This window comes from Charadrius vociferus, unplaced genomic scaffold (genome assembly GCF_000708025.1).
Source record: "Charadrius vociferus isolate BGI_N301 unplaced genomic scaffold, ASM70802v2 scaffold333, whole genome shotgun sequence".
Taxonomy (NCBI): Eukaryota; Metazoa; Chordata; class Aves; order Charadriiformes; family Charadriidae; genus Charadrius; species Charadrius vociferus.
Window position 1 is genome coordinate 138,994 of NW_009647682.1, and position 19,142 is coordinate 158,135.

The 19,142-nt window shown below is 42.0% G+C and overlaps 1 protein-coding gene across 1 annotated transcript in view; it reads left to right on the forward strand.

The window, feature by feature from the left end:
- Nucleotides 1-18: 18 nt before the first annotated feature.
- The window catches only part of CEPT1 (choline/ethanolamine phosphotransferase 1), a 32,064-nt gene continuing 12,940 nt past the window's right edge, over nt 19-19,142 (forward strand). Inside the window, exons 1-4 of the mRNA XM_009881308.1 lie at nt 19-64; nt 1,786-2,187; nt 5,951-6,098; nt 7,100-7,241. Coding sequence (XP_009879610.1) covers nt 1,792-2,187; nt 5,951-6,098; nt 7,100-7,241 — 686 coding nt within the window. The 5' untranslated portion in view covers nt 19-64; nt 1,786-1,791. The remainder of the gene's footprint in view (nt 65-1,785; nt 2,188-5,950; nt 6,099-7,099; nt 7,242-19,142) is intronic.

Here is a 19,142-nt window from a genome sequence, read left to right on the forward strand (position 1 = left end):
CCCACCTCCTTTCCGGCCGTCGCAAAAGGGGCGTAAAAGCGCCGCCCGGTGCGGGGAGATTGAGGTAAATGCCGGGTTTCTCTCGGTGTTGGGCGGGAGGTGAGGGGACGGGGTTCGTTTTCGCGGCTCTCTGCGTTCCTCCCGGGCGGGACGGGGTTCCCGAGGGAGAGGGTCGTCGTCTGGGTGAGGGGGGGAAGGTCCTTGAGGTCGGGCCTGGGCCTGTGCTGTGGGTTGGGCCGGGGGCTGGGGTACCCCCGCCCGGCCTGGGTGCGGGTGGGTTCTGGCCGCCCAGGGGACTGGCCCGTTTGGGCTGGGGGCGAAGGGGTTGGCTGGGCCAAGGGCTGCCCTTGTCCTCCTTTCTCTCCCCGGGGTGTTTGCCGGCGAGCAGCCAGGCCCGGGTGAAAGTCCTGTGGAAGCTGGGCAGTGTGGGGTTGTTTATTTTGGAGGATGAGGCAGTCTTTGGTTGTTTTCTCTCGGGAAGAGGGGAAGAGTGTATAGTTTTCTGCATTGGAACTAATTTTTCTGGTCGTCCAGGACAACACCCACAGGGACCTCCTAGGTGACTAAGTCTACTTCCTGATAAACGAATAGGTGCAAGTCTACCTGCTCCCAAATTTATCAAGTTCCTGCACAAGAAAGGCCCTGTTTGCTTGCTTTTTCCTCTCCTCCCACTGGCTGGGCTTTCTGAGACTGGCTTTTCACTATTGGAAATTGCCTTAATTAAGCTGTGGAGAGTGGAAACAAGAGCACTTGTTTTTATGCCAGTATTGACCTTTGATTTACATAGCTGTTTTGCCTGCCTTCTGTGTGTGTTGCTGATGGCTTTGAAGATAGCTGTCATCTTCCCCTCTCTAGCTTTATTCTTCTAGGCTTCACGACTAGGTTTCTTTTTTCTTTTTTTTTCTTGTTGGCTCTTGTAGATAACTAGCAAACTTCCCATTTTATTCTCCTTTCTGTACTGCTTCTTCTCTAGTTTGTGTGGAGAGTTACGGGTTTCTGGTTTCCTGCCTTCAAGGGAAAGGGAACATCATGAGAGTCCTTGTTTGAGCTGGAACTGCTGTTCCTGAGCCTGTGTTTTCTTTTTGCAGCTGCCTCAAGCTGGTGTCTGTGGGCTGTCTTTGACCAGCTAAAGTGCTCTAGCTCCTGCGTGTTTCTTGCATATCTTAAAAGTTGAATAGACAATAAGCTTTCACTTGAGCTGGGTTAAACTTAGAGAATAAAATAGCCACAGCAAAACTGAAGTAAGGAGAAAAAAAAGCTTATAACTGCCTTTAGGTGGTTGTTCAGCTTCACCAAAGAGATGCACCAAAGCTGCTTCAAACCAGTTAAACTAAAAATGCTACGCATACAGAGAAATCTTTAGTGCCATCAGTTGGTAAGCTAAAGTGATGTATGTCTGTTAGGTACAGCTAGCTCCCCCATGAGAGAGTTGCGAGGGGACTGACTGTGCCTTAGTCTGCAATGTAAGTCAGTGGTGTGGTGTACGTTTCTGTTGCTGATGAAATGTAGGCTGGTGGCTGCAGGATATTTGCTTCAGTAGGCAGCGAAGAAAGTAAACAACTGTAACTTACCATTTTATAACTGCATATATTGAGGATACTTGTTTCCTGTCTTTCCCTGAGCAATTCTCCAAGTATCTTTCTTTTCTAAGGGAGAATTCTTATAAAATTTTCTTGATTTGCTGATGGCAAATGAAACGCTCCTTAGAGCAGCACCTGAAAACTTGTGATATCTTAAAGTCTTGTGCTCTTCACGTTCAATATGTCTTAACCCTTTATGTTGCAGGATCTTATGATTCTCCGTAACAGCTGCTACCTGCCAAATAAAAGTTCCGAGGCCGCCCAATCCATGAGTGGGCATCGAAACATAAAGAGGCGATGTGGGGAGTCGCACCTGGAATCCCCCGCGGGCTGCGGTCACGGTCCCGCTGCTGGATGCGTGTTAAGCAAACTAGTTCAGTTGCCTACACCTCCCTTGTCAAAGCACCAGCTGAAACGGTTAGAAGAACACAAATATCAGAGTGCCGGACGATCCCTGCTTGAACCCCTAATGCAAGGTTACTGGGAATGGTTAGTTGGAAGAGTTCCAGCATGGATTGCCCCAAATCTGATCACCATCATTGGACTGTTAATAAATATATTTACAACTCTGCTATTAGTATATTACTGCCCAACAGCTACAGAACAGGTAAGTTATGGACTTCTGATAATCTTTGTTCGTAGTTACTGTCATGTAGTAGCAGCTGGCACTGTTTTCTGGTGGGTTCTTGTATTTGGAGAACTGTTTCTTGTTGATCAACCAGCAGTTCTCACGTGTTCAAGCTAATCTCTGTAACTGTGTGTGCCTCTGCATGAGTGCTTGCATGCACAAAGAGCACATGCGGATTCTGGGGTTAGCACGCTGCTTGCTGAGTGAAACAGCACTTCCTCTGGCCAATGTGCACAGTATGAAATAGGGTCTAGAACCAAAATAGCTGTTCCAGTTGCAGCTGTGAAGGACCGTCTGCATGAAAGCTTCAGCCTCACAAGGCTTGAGTTCTTGTGCAGATGATTAAGAAATAGATTTGTAGCTGTCTTGCTTGCATGGCATGTAGGTTTTTTGCCTGTTTACTTTCTCTGCTTGCGACTGGGTTAGTCACCTTCAGCTTTCTGATCTAGAGTTACCACACAACAAGAAGTGCAAGGTGACTCGATTGGCAGCGAGCTAAATCTGCCTGTGAGCCCAGCTAGAGTTGCAACACAGCGAGGAACTTGAGCTCAGACAAGGGGCCGAGCTCCCAAGCGGTGCAGCTTGGGAGATCAAGGCTGGCTGCTTCTTCTGTGGCTGGTGTGACTAAACCCAACTTACTGAAATAAAGGAACACCTTTCTTCATCCTGTGTGGGCCCTGGTGGTTTGTATTACCGGGCAGCTCAGATCAGGATCTTGGGTACAGTGTGTTATGAGCTGTGGGAACACAAAGTTGTCTTCTTGAGCAGCGTGTTGCCCGAGCAGTCCATGCTGTGAGAAGGCTGAATAAAAGGCAGTAGTTTTATTCTCTGTTGTCAGTGCAGTGCGAGCTCCTGACCTGTCCTCAGGGGAACTGTCTTAACCTCCTGTAATTCCTGGTTTCAGGGGTACAAAACTCTGTATAAGGCATTTCAAGTTACTAGTTTCAAGGACTTTTCTCTCTCACTGGAGTTACCTCATAAGGCACTTGAAGACTTCCATTTTTGTGCACCGGAAAAGTTTTGTCATTTGAATGTTGACTCTTAAAAGCAGAAAAAGCTTTTGAGCACTGAAAAAGAAGATAATTTTGTACAGAAAATGTATTCCATGTCAAATAGCTGGAGAATGTCTCATAAGTTCTAGCTTTTAAAATACCTGAACTCCTTTGTAACTAAGTCTTCCAAGTTAGGTTGGGAAAATGCTTCGTAGTCAAGCAGCATACGTTTGTTTCCACTCAGACTCCAAAAACTCCGTGTAGGTTGCCACATTCAACACTGCAGCCCTGTACCACAGATGACCTAGTAAAGGGATGTTTGCCTCTTCTAGAAATCTGTTGAAATAGATAGTTTCACAATTACTTGTGGAATTTGGCAGGTGTAAGATAAAAAGCGAATATTAAGTTCATGCAGTGAATACTTAGAGCAGCTCCTTCCTCTTTCAGACGATGGCATTGTTGTATGCCTTGGTTATAACTTGCTGCTTGTTCCCACAGCAGTATTACACGGGGGCTGAGACGTTGAAATTAGTGTGATAGAGAGCTTTCAACCCGTCTCTATTTCAGCAGCTTCACAGCTAGTATAGGCCACTGAACCAGAGCATAATTTAAAATTTAGAGCACAGCTGGATTTGGTTTAGTAATTAAACTTCTGAAGTATGTACTAACCTATGCTCAGAGCGTCAGAAAGTCATGGTGCTAGCTGTAGTCTGCTGTATTAAAACACTGTTTTGCATTTAACAGTTTGAGGGTTACTCTGTGCAAGTGAGTGAGATTGTCTTCTCACTTCAGCTGAAAAATAACTTTCTGCTGAGGTAGCTTTCAGCCTGATCTGATTTGCCATATGGCACTGCAGCCCTGTGTGCTGGCACGACAGGGAGGATGCCATCTCAGTGGCAGAGCTGTAAGCTTGTGCTTTTTAAGTGTCAAGTAGCTGTCTGGGAAGAAAATGGGGCTTTGAAATTCCAGAAACAGAATTTTTTTTTTTTTTTTCTAAAAGCACTATGGCTTTCAGATGTAAATTGTTTCTTCCTTGTAGCTCAGTCTTAGTTCTGCTTTTTTCAAAAGTGACTTGTCTCTTCCTGTTGATGAAAGGTGTGTAGCCAAGGGAACGTAGCTATCGCTTGCAGCCTCCCTCATAGCCAAAAAGAAAATGAGATACAAATAGTTCTATTGCCTGCTTAGCCGGGGAGACCCCAGCTAGCAAAGCACTGAACAGTGGAATGGTAGCTGGTTTTTTGTTTAAAAAAAAAAAATAAAAATTGGACAAGGGAGAGAGCTTTAAAATTTTGCGCAGATACAAATAATATCTAAGTGGAAACACCTACACTGGTAATGAAAGTAGTCTTTAAGAAAGAAGAGGAGCCAGCAGTCTTTTTTTTTTATTATTATTTTTAAATTTATAGAGGGGAAAAATGGCATGACACTGAAAGATAGCTTTAACTTTGTGTACAAAATCTACCCATAAGAAATAGAAATATCATCATGGGATGGAATTCCGTAGTATCAAAGCCTTTTCTAAATGTGGACCTCTGCTTTTGGGTGGCACGTTTCCACCTTAACTCGCCTCTTGTGCTGCTTTGTGTAGATGCATTGCTAGAAGCAGAGTGTCCTGCCAGCTTTCGAGGCAGGATGAGCTCTTTTAGTAAAATGCAGTAGCAGGAACAATGCAAGCTGTAGAAAGAATATATTTAAGTTGACGTGCTACAAATGAGTCATGGTTGTGTGGCCCAGAAGAAGGTGGACTTTAGAGCTTTATGAGAGGCAAGTCAGCTTGATTAAGCTGCTTAGCTGTATTCGGACTTTATTGGCGTGGTCTGTAAAATAGAGCTGCTCTGAAATGCTCGCTTTTATAAAGTGTGTCATATGAAGATTGCAAAATATCCATTAATACCTGTTTTATGGATGTGTAAACTGAGACAGACTAATGGCAACCCTCTGGCTTTTGTGGTAATAATGGTTTATGCTTCAAATACTGGGGGGGGGGGGGAAGCTTGAATTGAAGTCTTTGGTCTAGCAGAGATTTGCTATTTCTGTAGAAATAAATTGCCATAGAGGATGTGAATATTAAGTGTTATTAACACAGATTTGGCAAAGCTGCTGTTACCTAGGAATAGAAAAACCAGTTGGTGCTGGAAGTGCTGTATTGCAGAGCACTGGGACTTTACAGGTCTCAGAAAATGTAATAGCTGAACTTGAACTCTAAAAGTTTGAGCCCTTTGCGGTGACATAGTTCTCAAGTGCCACTGCAGCCTGGTAATACCCTGTACTTGGCAGTGTTTTAGTACGTGACACCTCGTTGAGATCTTGTGAAGAAGAGCTCAGTGTTTGTGACACAGTTGCATGTTTTGGGGGCTAAGAACGTTTTTCAGTTTCTAAATCACTCAGACAATTTACAAAGACACCTACAGGAAGGAGAAGCAAGACAAGAACTTAATTGCACACAACTTTGCAGATGTAGTGCTATATTTTTTCAGATGTACAGTGCAACATCCTGCTTTAAAAAAATATGCTGTAGCTATTAATCTAAGCTAGTAATTCTTGTCACTGTTTTATTTACATTTCACATGTCATAACCCCCTTTGCCTGTCCCTGCAAGGACCAGCTACCGAAAGGTCTGTGCCTGTAGTGAGGAAGTGTGTGCAAATGAAAGACTACTGTAGGAGAGTGTAAGATAGTTCCACTTAAGGCTTTTTTTTTTTTTTAAGGTTTAAAAAAGCTTTTGCTGTCATTGCCTGTTTCTTTCTTAGGCACCTCCCTGGGCATACATTGCTTGTGCATGTGGGCTTTTCATCTACCAGTCTCTGGATGCTATAGATGGAAAACAAGCAAGAAGGACAAATAGCAGTACTCCGTTAGGAGAACTTTTTGATCATGGCTGTGATTCGCTTTCCACAGGTATTGTCATTTTTAATTGAAGTATGAGGATTAAATGACACTATTTCAGGGATCAAATCTGGAATACAGAAAAATACTTCTTTACTGAAGAAGAGGACAACTGATATTGCTGAATGTATAGCTTTTCAGTCAACTTCTTTCCATAGACAGTACTCTTGATCAACTGAATGCCTTCTCTTGTATTACACTGAAAAACATTAAGCACGTGACTAATTCAGTCTGAGCCAGAAGTTTTCTGTGTGTGCTTTATCAGAGTCTCGGTTCTACAAAAATTTCTGTAAGAAGTTGTCAAAATGCTTTTCTATATTATTTTAGATCCAATCTATATAGAGCGATTGCAAGACAGGTATGAAGCCTAAACAATGGGATGGTAGAAATCTGAGTTTAAGATTAGAATCAGCAAGATGAGTTCTTTTCTTGGTATGCAGAGCTCATTGAGCCAGCTGAAAGTTTAACCCTGTTGCAAAAGAATGATCAGATGCTTTTGGTTACTTAAATTCTAAAGCTTTTATGCTTTAAATATTTATGAATACTTTGAAGTTGTGTATTTAAAGCAGGTGGGGGGAAGCATAGATACCTCGTGAGTCTTAAATGACAGAACTTGGATTTTCTTAATGGCATAATAAAAACTCGGAAAATGGGGAAAACTGTGTCCAACAAACTCTGGATACATGACAAAACCCCAAAACTCTGGCCGCAGGCTCCAATTGCATAAATCGCACAATTCCCTTGATGTCTGATCCCATGAAGGTCAATGGAAATGACTGAACCCCTCAATATTGAGGACTTCCGATAACTGATATGAATTTAAATATACACTTTACAGTCTGTACTCTTTTAAAATGGAAGTGTTAATCTCTTATGTCTGTGAAATAAAACACATCGGGATACTTTCACGCTCTCTCCTTCTCTGGGTCCTTTTGTTAGATTTGTTTCTGGTAAGGAACTTTACACACATACACACTTTATCTTTTTACTATGTGACTGATTTTCTTCTGCAGTCTTTGTGGTTTTGGGAACTTGTATTGCTGTGCAGCTGGGAACGAACCCTGACTGGATGTTCTTTTGTTGTTTTGCTGGAACATTCATGTTTTACTGCGCGCACTGGCAGACGTACGTCTCTGGAACGTTGCGCTTTGGCATGTAAGTACCTTGGCTGAAAATAAAACTGAAAGTTAGGCTGCTTTCCTGTCTAGTTGTATTTTATGTGATTGTAGTTCAGATCCTTAGAGCAGTAGTAAATTGTTTATATTCATATATATACGCACGCTTAGAGCTTGTGGCAGCTATTACCTGTTGGATCAGCAATTAATACTGAAAGTTACTTCACTTGTTTTAAGAGGGGTAAAATATCCTTTCGTCATATTAGTTAATTAGGAGCTTCTGACATGATTTCCTCTATTTATTTAGGTTCAAAGAACCTGGTGTTTCATCCCAAGAATGGAATGCTTTTGTCAGGTGGTGGCAGTCTGGCTTTAGTATTCAGTTAACTACCTATCTCTTGGTATTGCTTGATTTGTGATGATGTATAGTTGACCTTCACTATTAACCATAATTGTTAAAATGTAGTGTATTAATTGACATTGTGCCTACAATTTAAAGTTCTAAATGCCTCTTAGGTAGTGTAGACTGTGGTTCTGTCAATAATGGGACCAAAATTGCAATGGCAAGAAAGTCAATAGCTGAAACCCCGTTTAAGGCTGGGTGAGGGTAGGTGGGGAAACAACGCAAGGGCTCGGTGAGCTGTGGGATTCTCCAGCATTAATGTGGAAATGTACATTTGTTCTATGTTTGCATTCATAGATGGAACATGTGTTTTGAGTAAATACACTGCAGAATGATTTTTCACCTGGAAACCTCTGAAATTTGTCCTTAGTTTGTATGGGATTTTGAAACAATGCTACAACGTGCACCGTTTATTTACAGTGTATTGTTATTCATCGACAGATATCCAGATATTGCTAAAACAGTACAATTATAAACCTCTAGACCCCTATTCTAATCCTGACTACACCAAAACAGAATAGTTTCAGTCAATTCTCATACTTAAATCTTTAAAGTAAAACATCTGGCTCAAATCTTGTAATGTTTTAGGCTTCTTACTTTCATGTTGCACTAAAGGTCTCAATACTGAATGCTTTTAGCTCCCTTTGAACTTTATGGGGCCCTGGTAATTAAAGTTTTCTTGTTATTGATCAAAGAACACAAAAAAAACCCCAAAACCAACCTTGGCATGTGCTTGACTTTACAGATGCAAGAATCAAAACCACCCAATTTGCTTTTATCCTCCAGACAAATGTGTACATTACTCCTGGTATTCACTGTAACTTTTGCTTTTCTGAGATGGTGTTTTGTAGCGAATACGTTCTGCGTGGCCTTATGAGAATTTGATGATCCATCAAATAGCTGATGTAGAGAAGGCAATAAGCACACAAATGTGTGTATCATTATTTTAGATAATGGACAGTACTGTGTAGTAAATACATTTGTTTCTTCATTCGCCCTGTGTCATAAGGTTAATAGACTGCCATAAGCTGGTGTTCCTTTCTGTGGCAAAAACTCAGATTATTTATCCAGTTAATTGATTCTCACTGTTTGATAGTAATTTTTTTCCTGAAGCTTTCATTTCACCAATCACAAAACTGAAAAAAAAAAAAGTCTGCATTTTATTTACCTTCAGATTCACTGTAGCGCAAAGGCTTAGGTATTTGGGTATTCTTTCTCCAGAGTAAGTGGAATCGGAGACAGCTGTTGAAAGGAGCCAAAAAGGTCTTAGTGTGCAGTAGCTTTTTCCTGTCTGTGTATCCTATGTAGTAACTCTGTCAAAAATACACTGAGGGGACTGTGAAAAGTAGCAATGTTTTAGGAAACGTGTCAGCATTTCTAACTTGTCTTCCATCCCAAAGAAGGAGGAAAGACCACACAGTTGGTTATCACTGGCTGTATTTCTGCAATGAGATTATGTTCAAGAAACTGTATTTCATTACAGAGATCAACTCAATAAGCAAATTGGAAAAGGCTCAGAGAAGAGGAGCAGACTGCTAAAGGGCAAGATTAATATTTTACTTCTTGCAGCTCAAACTTGAACAGTTAAATGTATAATCAACTTGGCTGGCTGAAAAAGTCTTTGGGGGGGGGGAAAGGAAAGATAAATTAGTGTGTCAAGTGTATGCTTGTGGAACAGAATGTCTGATTTGTATTTGCTGTCACTGTACCAGCCTTGACAATTCGCTGAAGCTGTGCAGAGCGCACTTTGAGTCAGACTATCTGCAGAGCAGGAGTGTTCACCCCGAGGGAGGAGGAAATGGGATCGCTTCTGCAAAATTCCTATGGAGTGTTGCAGGTGGAGTAGGAAAACTATTAGTTCAATTGTGCCCAATTACTGAATACATCAGCTGTGCTGGTTCTTTCTTCCCGCTGACAACTGTGGGGATCTGCCCTGCACTATGCCAGGATTGCAGAATAATCAGTTGAGATGGTCGGGTCCCAGTGATCTGTCACCGTCTTTAAATGATTGGTATGGTTTGAAGAACCCACAATTTATTGTCGTTCAGACAATTGTTCTCTCACCTGATGGCCCCTCCCCACCAGGGAAAGGGAATCGGGGAAAAAACAAAGAAACCTGAGGGCTGAAATAGAATCAGATTTAATAGAATAAGACTAGATAATTAACATTAATAATGCTAAAGAACTAATTTAAAATATACAAGGATTATACTCAGCCCATTCTATCAGTAGGAAGCTGTGCACTCCCAGCAGGGGACAGCAAATGTTGGACACTGCGAATGCTGCGGCTTTGGGAGGAAGGGAAGGGCTCAGGGCTCCGGCACTGGGGAAAGGTTGCAGCCATCAAGGGAGAGAGAGCACTTCACAGCAAACTTCATAATTTATATTGAATGTGTCAGTCATGGTTTGAAATAACCTTGTTGGCCAGCTTGGGTCAAGGGCCTGGGTCTTGCTCCTACTTATACTTGCACCTGGTGAGCTCAAAAACACCAAGACCTTGAAACCCCCACACCATAGCTGGCTATAAAGTAAATATTTTCACAAATTCAGATGCTAGAGTCTTCTAAAAGTGCAGTTTTCCTGTGCAGTAGAAGAGACCTTACTGAAAAGTAAAATTACTGAAAGAGAAATTAACCCTGTGTCGCTCAAACCAGTACAACGATCATATAATTTTGTTAGATCTTGTTTGGCAGCTGCTGCAGACTTTTCAGAAAGCAACTCGAGTTCGTTAAATAGCTAAAAAAAATAGCTAGAGGTCAGTATTGCTTAAAAATTCCCTGTGAGGAAGCAGGAAGTGTCTCGAAGCAAATTGGGTTGGCTATGGTAAGACCCGCAGGGAGCAGCATGGGTAGAGTCGTATGCACAAGTTTTGTTTAAGAACAAACACGCGACCTGGGAATGGGCTTGTGAAATAAGAGGGATGTACTGCACAGGTGAAGAAATAAAAAGGTGATTCTGGATTGCAGGAAAGCATTCAATATTAAAGCAGTCTGAATACTGTGTTCTCCTGTTTTTCAGCCCGGGAACTGGTTTGTCTGGATTGTGGACTTGCTGTGCTGCAGTACAGAATGAGCTTTGTTTTAGGCTTAGTCTTGTACGGGCACAGCTGTGCCGTAACCGGGGAATCTCTGATTTGGAAAAAGTGCATTTTCTTCTGCATATCACAAAAATCAAACTGGGAAGCCCCAGTGGACTTCCACATGGATATGGATGGAATGTGGATATGGATATGTGGAAGTGATCTGGTATTTTAGGAACATGGTGCAGAAACTGGAATCATTCGGGAATGGGGTGTACGAGCCCTGAAGGGAATTTGCCTGCCGTTAGCTTGACCCCAGTTGTGATTATGAGCTCTGGTTCTTCCAGATCCAAACTTATTCTGCGTGGATTTGATACTGCGCCTGCTCACTGTTCTGGCTTCAAGAAGCGATTAGATGTCTGTGTGGATGCAGGTTCAGTGCTGTATCGAACCTGACAAGGTCAGGGCGCAGACAGGCTGACTCTGCAGGAGCTGTCTCAAATCTGGGATAGTTAGAAGTGAAGCTGGAGCAGTTTGTCTCTGCCAGATCTGAGCTGGGTTCTGCATTGCAACTTGAGCGTTGTGTTGAGATGTGAGATGCAGCACTGCACCTGTAAAGGCCTCCTACGCTTGGCCGTGCGGACTGGGGACAAGTGCTAAGTCATATTAGAAAAACCCAGTGGGCACGCGGGGATGTGCACCACAGTCCCCAGCACTTCTCCTGGGAGTTACTGCATTATCTGGTTTATCCCAACCTTTCTTAACTGAAATATGGAAAGTTGGCAATAGTAGAAATTATAAGTGTGTGTGTGCATATATATGTGTAAATATATATACACACAGTGAGATGGAAATCAGTTTTGAAGGATGCTTCATAAGGCATAATGGTAAACACTGAGAGGAAGGATCAGTTCTTACCAGCTTTCATATAACTGAAAAGTTTGAAATGTTACTTCACTGTTTGAATAATAGTCCCTAGAGAAAGCAAAAGCATTCAGGCTGTCTAACAAAACAGCCGTTATTGAGGAATGTTGGAGAATTTGGGGGAACATTCTTGCTCAGTGACACTGTAGCAGTTGTACATAAGCAAGAGCTTAATGGGTTGATTTAGGAAGGGGAGAGAGTTAATTTGGTTCGCTCTCGGAGCCTTTGTGCCAGTACTACCACTGAGGTGTAAAGGAGAGCTTAGTAAATGAGGCCAGCAGTGAAAATGAAGCCTTCCTCTTTAGCAGTTAGCAGAGAAGGAGTTGGTGTGGTGTTTTGGATAGACAATTCACACCAAATAGCAAAATACAGAGGTGGAAGCCTTCCAAGTCAGAGTTTAGCACATTGAGTTCTTGCTCTCGGGAACGGCTTCAGGATTATGGTGGGAGATAAGGCAGTAATCTCCACGATTATAGGGCTTAAAACTTTCCATCTTATGAGTTTTTCCAGCTCTTCTTGGAGAACTTTAATACCTTGGTTATTTGCAGAGGAAAGTTTGAGGCTCGGTAGAGTCTCTCTTGATGTCAGGGGGGAATGAGTTGCTCCACACTTGCAAGCGGTCCGTGTTGGAGTGTCGTTGGGTAGGTGTGAAGTTTGCTGCTTGCAACCTGCCGCCTTCTGCGTACTTCAGTCACTCGTTGCCACCTCTCAGCATTTCTCCAGTGCTCGCTGCCTGTTATGTAAACAGGCGTGAGTGCCTTTCCATGGCAATAACACATACAGCTGAAATTGCCGTAAGCGATGAGGAGGGTTTCCACACCAGGATCATCCTCCTCCTCCTTTCGCTCTCACAAGTCCCGTAGTGGTGTTTTAAACCAGGAGCCAAGCAGTCACCTGCAGAGATGCTGCTGCTGATTTTTCTGCCTTTTATGGTTTAAAGCAGTTCTTACTGCTCTGTGAAATAATGAGCTTCAGCGTAATAGCCCCGAGCTTCACCTTGTTATCTGACCTGTACAACTTTTAATCTATGTTAATGAGCAGCAAAAGGAAAAATTTACATATTGTCTTAAATGTGTTAGAGCAAGGAGAGAAGAAAAGCTTATGGCTCATTTTTAATATTCTTTTTACCTCAGGATGAATTTCCTGTAGCTGGAATTAGTTTTAATTTGCTTGTGCTTTTCTGTCTTTGCCTTATTCATGCTATTTGTATTTCATTACACCCAAGTGAAAAGGCTGGATTGGAATGAGTTAAGATTAGACTCCATAATAACCTTTAAAACTAAGCGTTTGGTCTTGTAGCATGTGACTTTTACCCTTTTTTTTTTTTTTTCCCCCCTCATGTTGTGATGGTGAACATTCTTTTCTTGCTGCAGTGGTTCCCTTAAGAAAACAATCCTTTGTCTTATGCTCAGAGTCATAGTTCGCTGCCCAGCCTGAGTAATCCCTCTTGCACGCTTGGTAGATATGGATGAGACAGATGGAAGAATCATCATTTCTCAGACCAGAGCGTTGCTGCGCAGAGTATTAAACCGTAGACGTATCCCCTTGAGTTTCCAACCTCGTAACTTCTGTGTTCTGATGAGGCAAGAGTGTTTTTCTTGTCTGCCGTGTTTTGCTGCGCAGGACTGTTGCAAGGAATTCTGTGTTGGGGAGGAGGACGGGGCATAAATTCCCCCTCAGTTTCACACAGTATGAAAAAAGCTGTATCAGATCAGCTGTATCAGTGGCGATTGACTCGATTTCGGAGCAATCCCCAGTGTAAGTATCTGTTTCCTGTTCTTGGTTGGTTCTCAGGATTTCTCAGGAAATCTCTCAACTTTGAATGAAATCTTTTTGGTTCACCGTTCTGGGCAAGGAAGGAATTGACCACAGCTGTCTCTGAGCTCTGACACTTGATTCGGTGCTGACCCTTGTAAAGTCTAGAGCTTGTTTAATCAAACAGGACCTTTTAAAAATTGCACGTGGAATACGCTCAATAAATTAGCACTGTCAAGAGTATATTCTGGAGGCGTGACTAATCAATGGCGTGTTAATTAGCTCAAGACTATTACTAGTTTGACAAGGGAACCCAGCGGAGCAGACAGCATGCAAAATAAGACTTGTCACTGCCAACATCTGAGAGTTAAGCACATGCCGAGGTCAATGGCCCCATCTTAAGCTTTCCCGGATAATGTTTAAAAAATGAATCCATGTCTGAATTACAGATATCACTTAGAGTAACATGGGGGGGGGGAAGGAAAAACTGCAGCTGTCTGAAAGTACCGAAGCTGGCTGTGGGGTTTGGGTATGTGGGTTTCTCTTCCTATATTCCCTAAAATACCGTTACCTTTTCTAACTATACACTGTATTATGTGCTGTGATAATTAAACTGAGAATGCTTATCAGACTGAAATTCGCTGTACCCTCTCACCAGGCATGGGCATCGTTATGGCACTTCTTAAGCTCTGGCAGTGTGGTCATGATGAACTTTGTTTCTCTGATGTACTTTTTTAATCAATTGACATGTTGCTGGCTGGCAGCCTGCGTGCTTCCGTGCCAAGAAATACTTTGATAAGCACTGCAATAAACAGGATCTCTGTTATGGCTGAATCTGTTATTGATGAAATCCTTTTTTTTTTCTTTTTTTTTTTCCACTAGATGGCTTAATGTAACTTTAGTTTGATCACATTTTAAAATATTTTGGTTATAAAATGCTATAAGTCTGCATTTTACCGTAAGGAATATGTGCGGTAGTTGTGGACAGCGTATTTTTTCATCCCTTTCTGTCAGGGCTGAAAAATCAGTGTATACAGAACAGAGTTTGGTTGCCACTGAAAAGGGTTCCAGAGCTCACTTGACTTATTTTAGCATTATTTGCCGAGGTTAGAGCTGCCTGAGCAGGGAGGTGTAACTAACTCCTCCATTTCCCTTAGAGGAGCCAAGCTGAAGGTGCAGTCTGCTCTTCTGCCCTACAAAAAATACGCCGTAGCATCTTTAGATGAAGAATTCATATAGTCAGCGTCGTTTGGAGATATGAGTGTTGGGTAGGGAGATGAGAGATCCTGAATTGTGTCCAATTACAAATTTAATTTGCTGTGACTCGGGAGCAAGAAACTTGATTTTGTTTCCTTACGCACATGCGGATGGTTGTGTTCGCCCACGTGTTGCAGCGGTACTGTAAATTGCAGAAGCTCTGAATGGGGTTTTAAATGTGTAAAACATTGTATGGGTTACAATATTTCAGTTAACTTGCTAATACTCTCATTTTTTTGTGGTCGTTGATTCTCTTCCTCTGCCCCTACCCTTTAAACTATCTCAACGCAACTACTGTTGTTTGGATTTTGTTCTTTACGCTGTGCCTGAAGATCTGTTTTAACGGCTCCACTTAACAGAAGGGCTCAGGAAAATGTTTTGAAATGTTTCTTTCCCTCGCGCGTAGATTTGATGTTACGGAGTCTATGCTCTGTACCATAGCAATGCAGCTTCTCACAGGAACCCTGGGGCCCTGGGTCTGGAACTACACGGTAAAGCCACCGTTAAACGCTACCTGGCAAGCAATGGCATGGACTAAGCAGAGACAGCACCTTTGTCATGCACATAGTAACTGGTACACGAAAGCATCTTTGGAAGGGTATTTCACAAGTGCTTGAATACATGGGGAGAAGATGTTTGCAAAAAATGAATGAGCAGTAAAAATCCGATCGAACCGGAAAGAATTTTGTTTTCAAAGCATCATGTTTTACTTGAAAACCAAGCAAAAACCTGTCTGTTAAACAGAAGTTTGCTTTAAACGTTTCTTTTTATTTTGTCAGAGTTCTGGCTTCACCTAAAAGATAACCAGGGTTGTGGAAGCAGCTCTGTAAGTGTGGGTGTAGAGAAATTTCGTTGGAACTGCTTTTTAAAGTTGTAGAATTACTTTTTTTTTTTGTTGTTGTTGCTGTTTAAATACCTTTCCACCAGAAAAAAGAATTGCTTGGCTAGTTCGGGGAACTGTATGCTGTGCAATAGCTTAAAAAGTCAGCGGTTACTGGTTAAAAACGCCTGTTTGGAACTCTGCTGCCTCATCCACGCAGTCTGATCGCTTAACTGTGCTTGTAGCTTCATCGCTAAGTAACTTCCTTTCCTGGTTGTCTTTATTTTCAGAATGCTTTTCCTTATGTCTATGCTAAATATATCCTTCTCCCCTCTGGTTTACTACTCTTCAGAAAGGACTTTCTCTTCCTTATTTCAGCCTTTTTGGTACAGTGGTTCCCCCCCTAATAAAATGCTATCATTAAGAGTGAGTAAGTTGGGTTCCTTGAAATTTCTCATAGTTGCGGGGTTATTAGTCAGGACTTTCCCTTGAAATATTTGAGGATATAAGAATAGTTTTTTTGATAGCTGCCTTAGAACTGCATCGCATTTTAAATAAAACTGAGAAAATATTTTTTGGTGGTTTATTTAACATACTCTCTGTTAAACTTGCATCAATGCAAATTATGCTGGTCTTTTGTTTTTCCATGTAATGGTTCAGCACAATCTGTGCTTTCATGAGGCTATTAAGAAGAGTCCTTAATTACCAGCTTTACTTTAGATCCAACAATATCAGCAAGCTGCTAAATCATGGGGTATGTCAGATCCAGTGACTGTTCAAGCCCAGTGCCAGTTGGGCGTGCTCTAAGGTAGTCAGATGAGATAACTTTTAAATACTTTGTTGACAGCCTATGAAAGGCTGGAAATATTTTGTGTCAGGAAATGGTAATGTAGCAAGCAATAACTTGAAGGAAGGAAGAGCTTAATCAAGATTTTAGCCTGTTGTGATAACGGCATTATGACTCTGCCCGAGAAGTCACTTAGGGCGAAAAAAAACCAAAAAACTAAAACCAATCCTTTAGTACTGAAACATTTGGAGACTTCCTAAGTCACCCATCAGTATGATAGTTATGTGGGAGGAAGTAACTCAGGTTCTGTAATGAAAGTGAATTGTTTAAAATGGATGAGGACGAATTGCCACCGCGTGGGGGAAGGAGGGAGGAGTGGGGATTCTCTGTGCCGGTGCCCTGGAGCTGCTGGAGGTGTCATTCTGGAAGCCCCAGCTATGGTCTCCACCCTGGGAAAGGTGGCCTTTGCCATCTGAGAAGAAATTTGTTTTACAAATTGTAACAGAATGGCAAGTGCTTGCTTGTGACAAGTCCCCTCACGTGCACTAATTTTAACCAGTTTTTAGGCATCATGAATTACAGAATAGACTTCATCATCTTAAATTCTGGCATCTGTAGTTTCAGATGCCTCCTGGCATCTTTGGGTTTAGTCTTAACTAATAAGTAAAGATGCTGCTGCTTCAAAGTCACTCACCCAGATCACACAAGGCATCACGCTTATATTACACAGATAGAGGTAGAGATTTAGATTTTTATTTCAGTATTGCACCGTCTCTGAGGTGGTCTGGTGGGAAGTGTCCCTGCCCAGGGCAGGGGGTTGGAACTAGATGGTCTTTAGGGTCCTTCCAACCCAAACCGTCCTGTGAGTCTATAGTCAAGATACAGGAAATATGTATTCTTTTTCATCTGATAGCTGTTCCATGTGACAAACATTTGTAGTGAGAAAGTATAATAATAATAATATAGGCCTGTCTTGTTAACACTACGTGATCTGGCAAAATATGAAATGAATAATTTACAATTCTTGCAACACAGGTAAACCTTATACTTACACGAGCTGGGTAATAAGGGTTTTTATTCATCAAGAAAGGGGGGGAAAAAAATCCTAAATTATTAATGAAGTTTGCCTTTAGCCTATGGATAAATTATTTAAAGGAACATGAAGGCTTTAAATGATGGAAAACAAAGATTTTGGGGAATTGAGTTAAAACAGGTTTACTCTAGCTTGAAGTGTAAATGTGTGGAATTCTGAAGTCTCAGCTCTGCCTCCCTCTTCCCGCAGCTCCGCAGTGTCGCCCTTCAGGAGTTGGGCTGCTGAAATGTGACTTGTGGTTGGAATGTTCTGCCTCGCATTTTGGTGGTGTTTGTTTGTTGTTTTTTTTTTTTTCCCCCAAAGTCCAGAATCAGGCAGTTTAAATACAGTTCAGCACAATCATAGAGAGAAATTGCAGACAAAGGTGTTTGAGATAATTGAATCTGGAAAATACTCAGCCTTTTATAGGAGATAAATGTTAAAATAATGCTGTTCCTAATAGTCTTCTCTTATGTCAGGATACATAAGTTTGAAAACTAGCGAGTAATCTGCATTCAAGTTTGGCAGGACAAGGAAGGACGGATTAAGAGTAAAACGTGTTGCTGCGTGTGCAGTAAAATAATGATAATAATAAAAAAAGCGCTCTTTGAAGCTGCACAGACGTTCTCCTGTTTTCTGACTTTAGGCAGACAGGGAGCCAGGGCTGAAATGTGCATTTAAAAACTCACAATGTTTATGCTTCCCTGACTTTATCTGAATTAAAACACTTAGATATTCGTGTTTACAGCCTTTGGTCCACAGAGGTGGCTGGTGCTGTGCTGGCATTGGTTGACCTTGTCCCCGCTTCCCCTCTTCAGTTCTGCAGAGCTGCTGCTTGGTATTCTTTCCTAACATCAATTTGCTGTAGAATCAGTATTTTTCGGGGTCATTTTCAATGTTTTGTTTTTTTTTTTTTCCCAGCCTTGCAATTAGGGTTTCTGTCTGGGCGCTTTTAGTTTGTTCAGCTATTGAGTCTGGGTTCTTTGCTTTGTCTTCAGTGTCTGATCTTTGTTCCTTGGTTCTTTGCCTGGATCTTCCCGGCGATCTTAAAAAATCGATTCAGGGTCTTCTGTTTATTTTCTAGAAGATGAAAAAGTCCCTGGTTTATTTGAAGAAGTGATCTTTGGAACTAGACTGCCTTGTGTCTGTTGACAAACTGTTCCAGTAACTTTACATCCATCTATTGTAGTGGGGACATGTCTTGGGGGAAACGCTTTGTTTCATTTTCTTCATTTCATAGGTATTAGGGAGCCGCCACATGTTGTGCGCTGTGTCTCGGCATCATCCTCGCAACATAAACTGTTTGGGCAATGCTGACATGACTCAATTTGTCAGGAAGCATCAGGCAAAAAAAACTGTCAGGTTAGGGGAAGTGTGGCTCAAGTGATTGCTGAAAATATCCCGGTTCAGAGGCTGTAAGAAACCCCCTCACTGAAGCTGCAGAATTCATGCTGCTCCCTCTTCCCATTGCGGTTTTTTTTTTCCTTAGGATGTCCACTGTAGGGTTTAAATGAGGAAAGAAATACAAACACAAGGAGAAAATAGAATCAGGCTTTGAACTGGCTGATTCTCTCCTTGCTTTGAAATGTTTTTTTGCTTTCCTACAGGTCTGCTTGTGGTACCAGGCTGCTGCTTGTGTGCAGTAATTAAATGGGGGTGGGGGTGCTGTAATTAAATGGGGGTCTCTGCAGCACCAAGAGCCTTTCCCCACTCTTGATTTCCCAGTGCTGTGGTGTGTTCCTCCCCCCTGGTGCCTATCTCTTTGCATTGAAACTAAAAATACTTTTCTATTATTAGTTGATAAATGATCCGCTACTCCAGTTTGCATTTTCTGCAGTCCTTATCATAGGAAGAGGCGCTCCGAAGTGCAATGGAACTTTATGTGGAAAAAAAATTAGTACTGT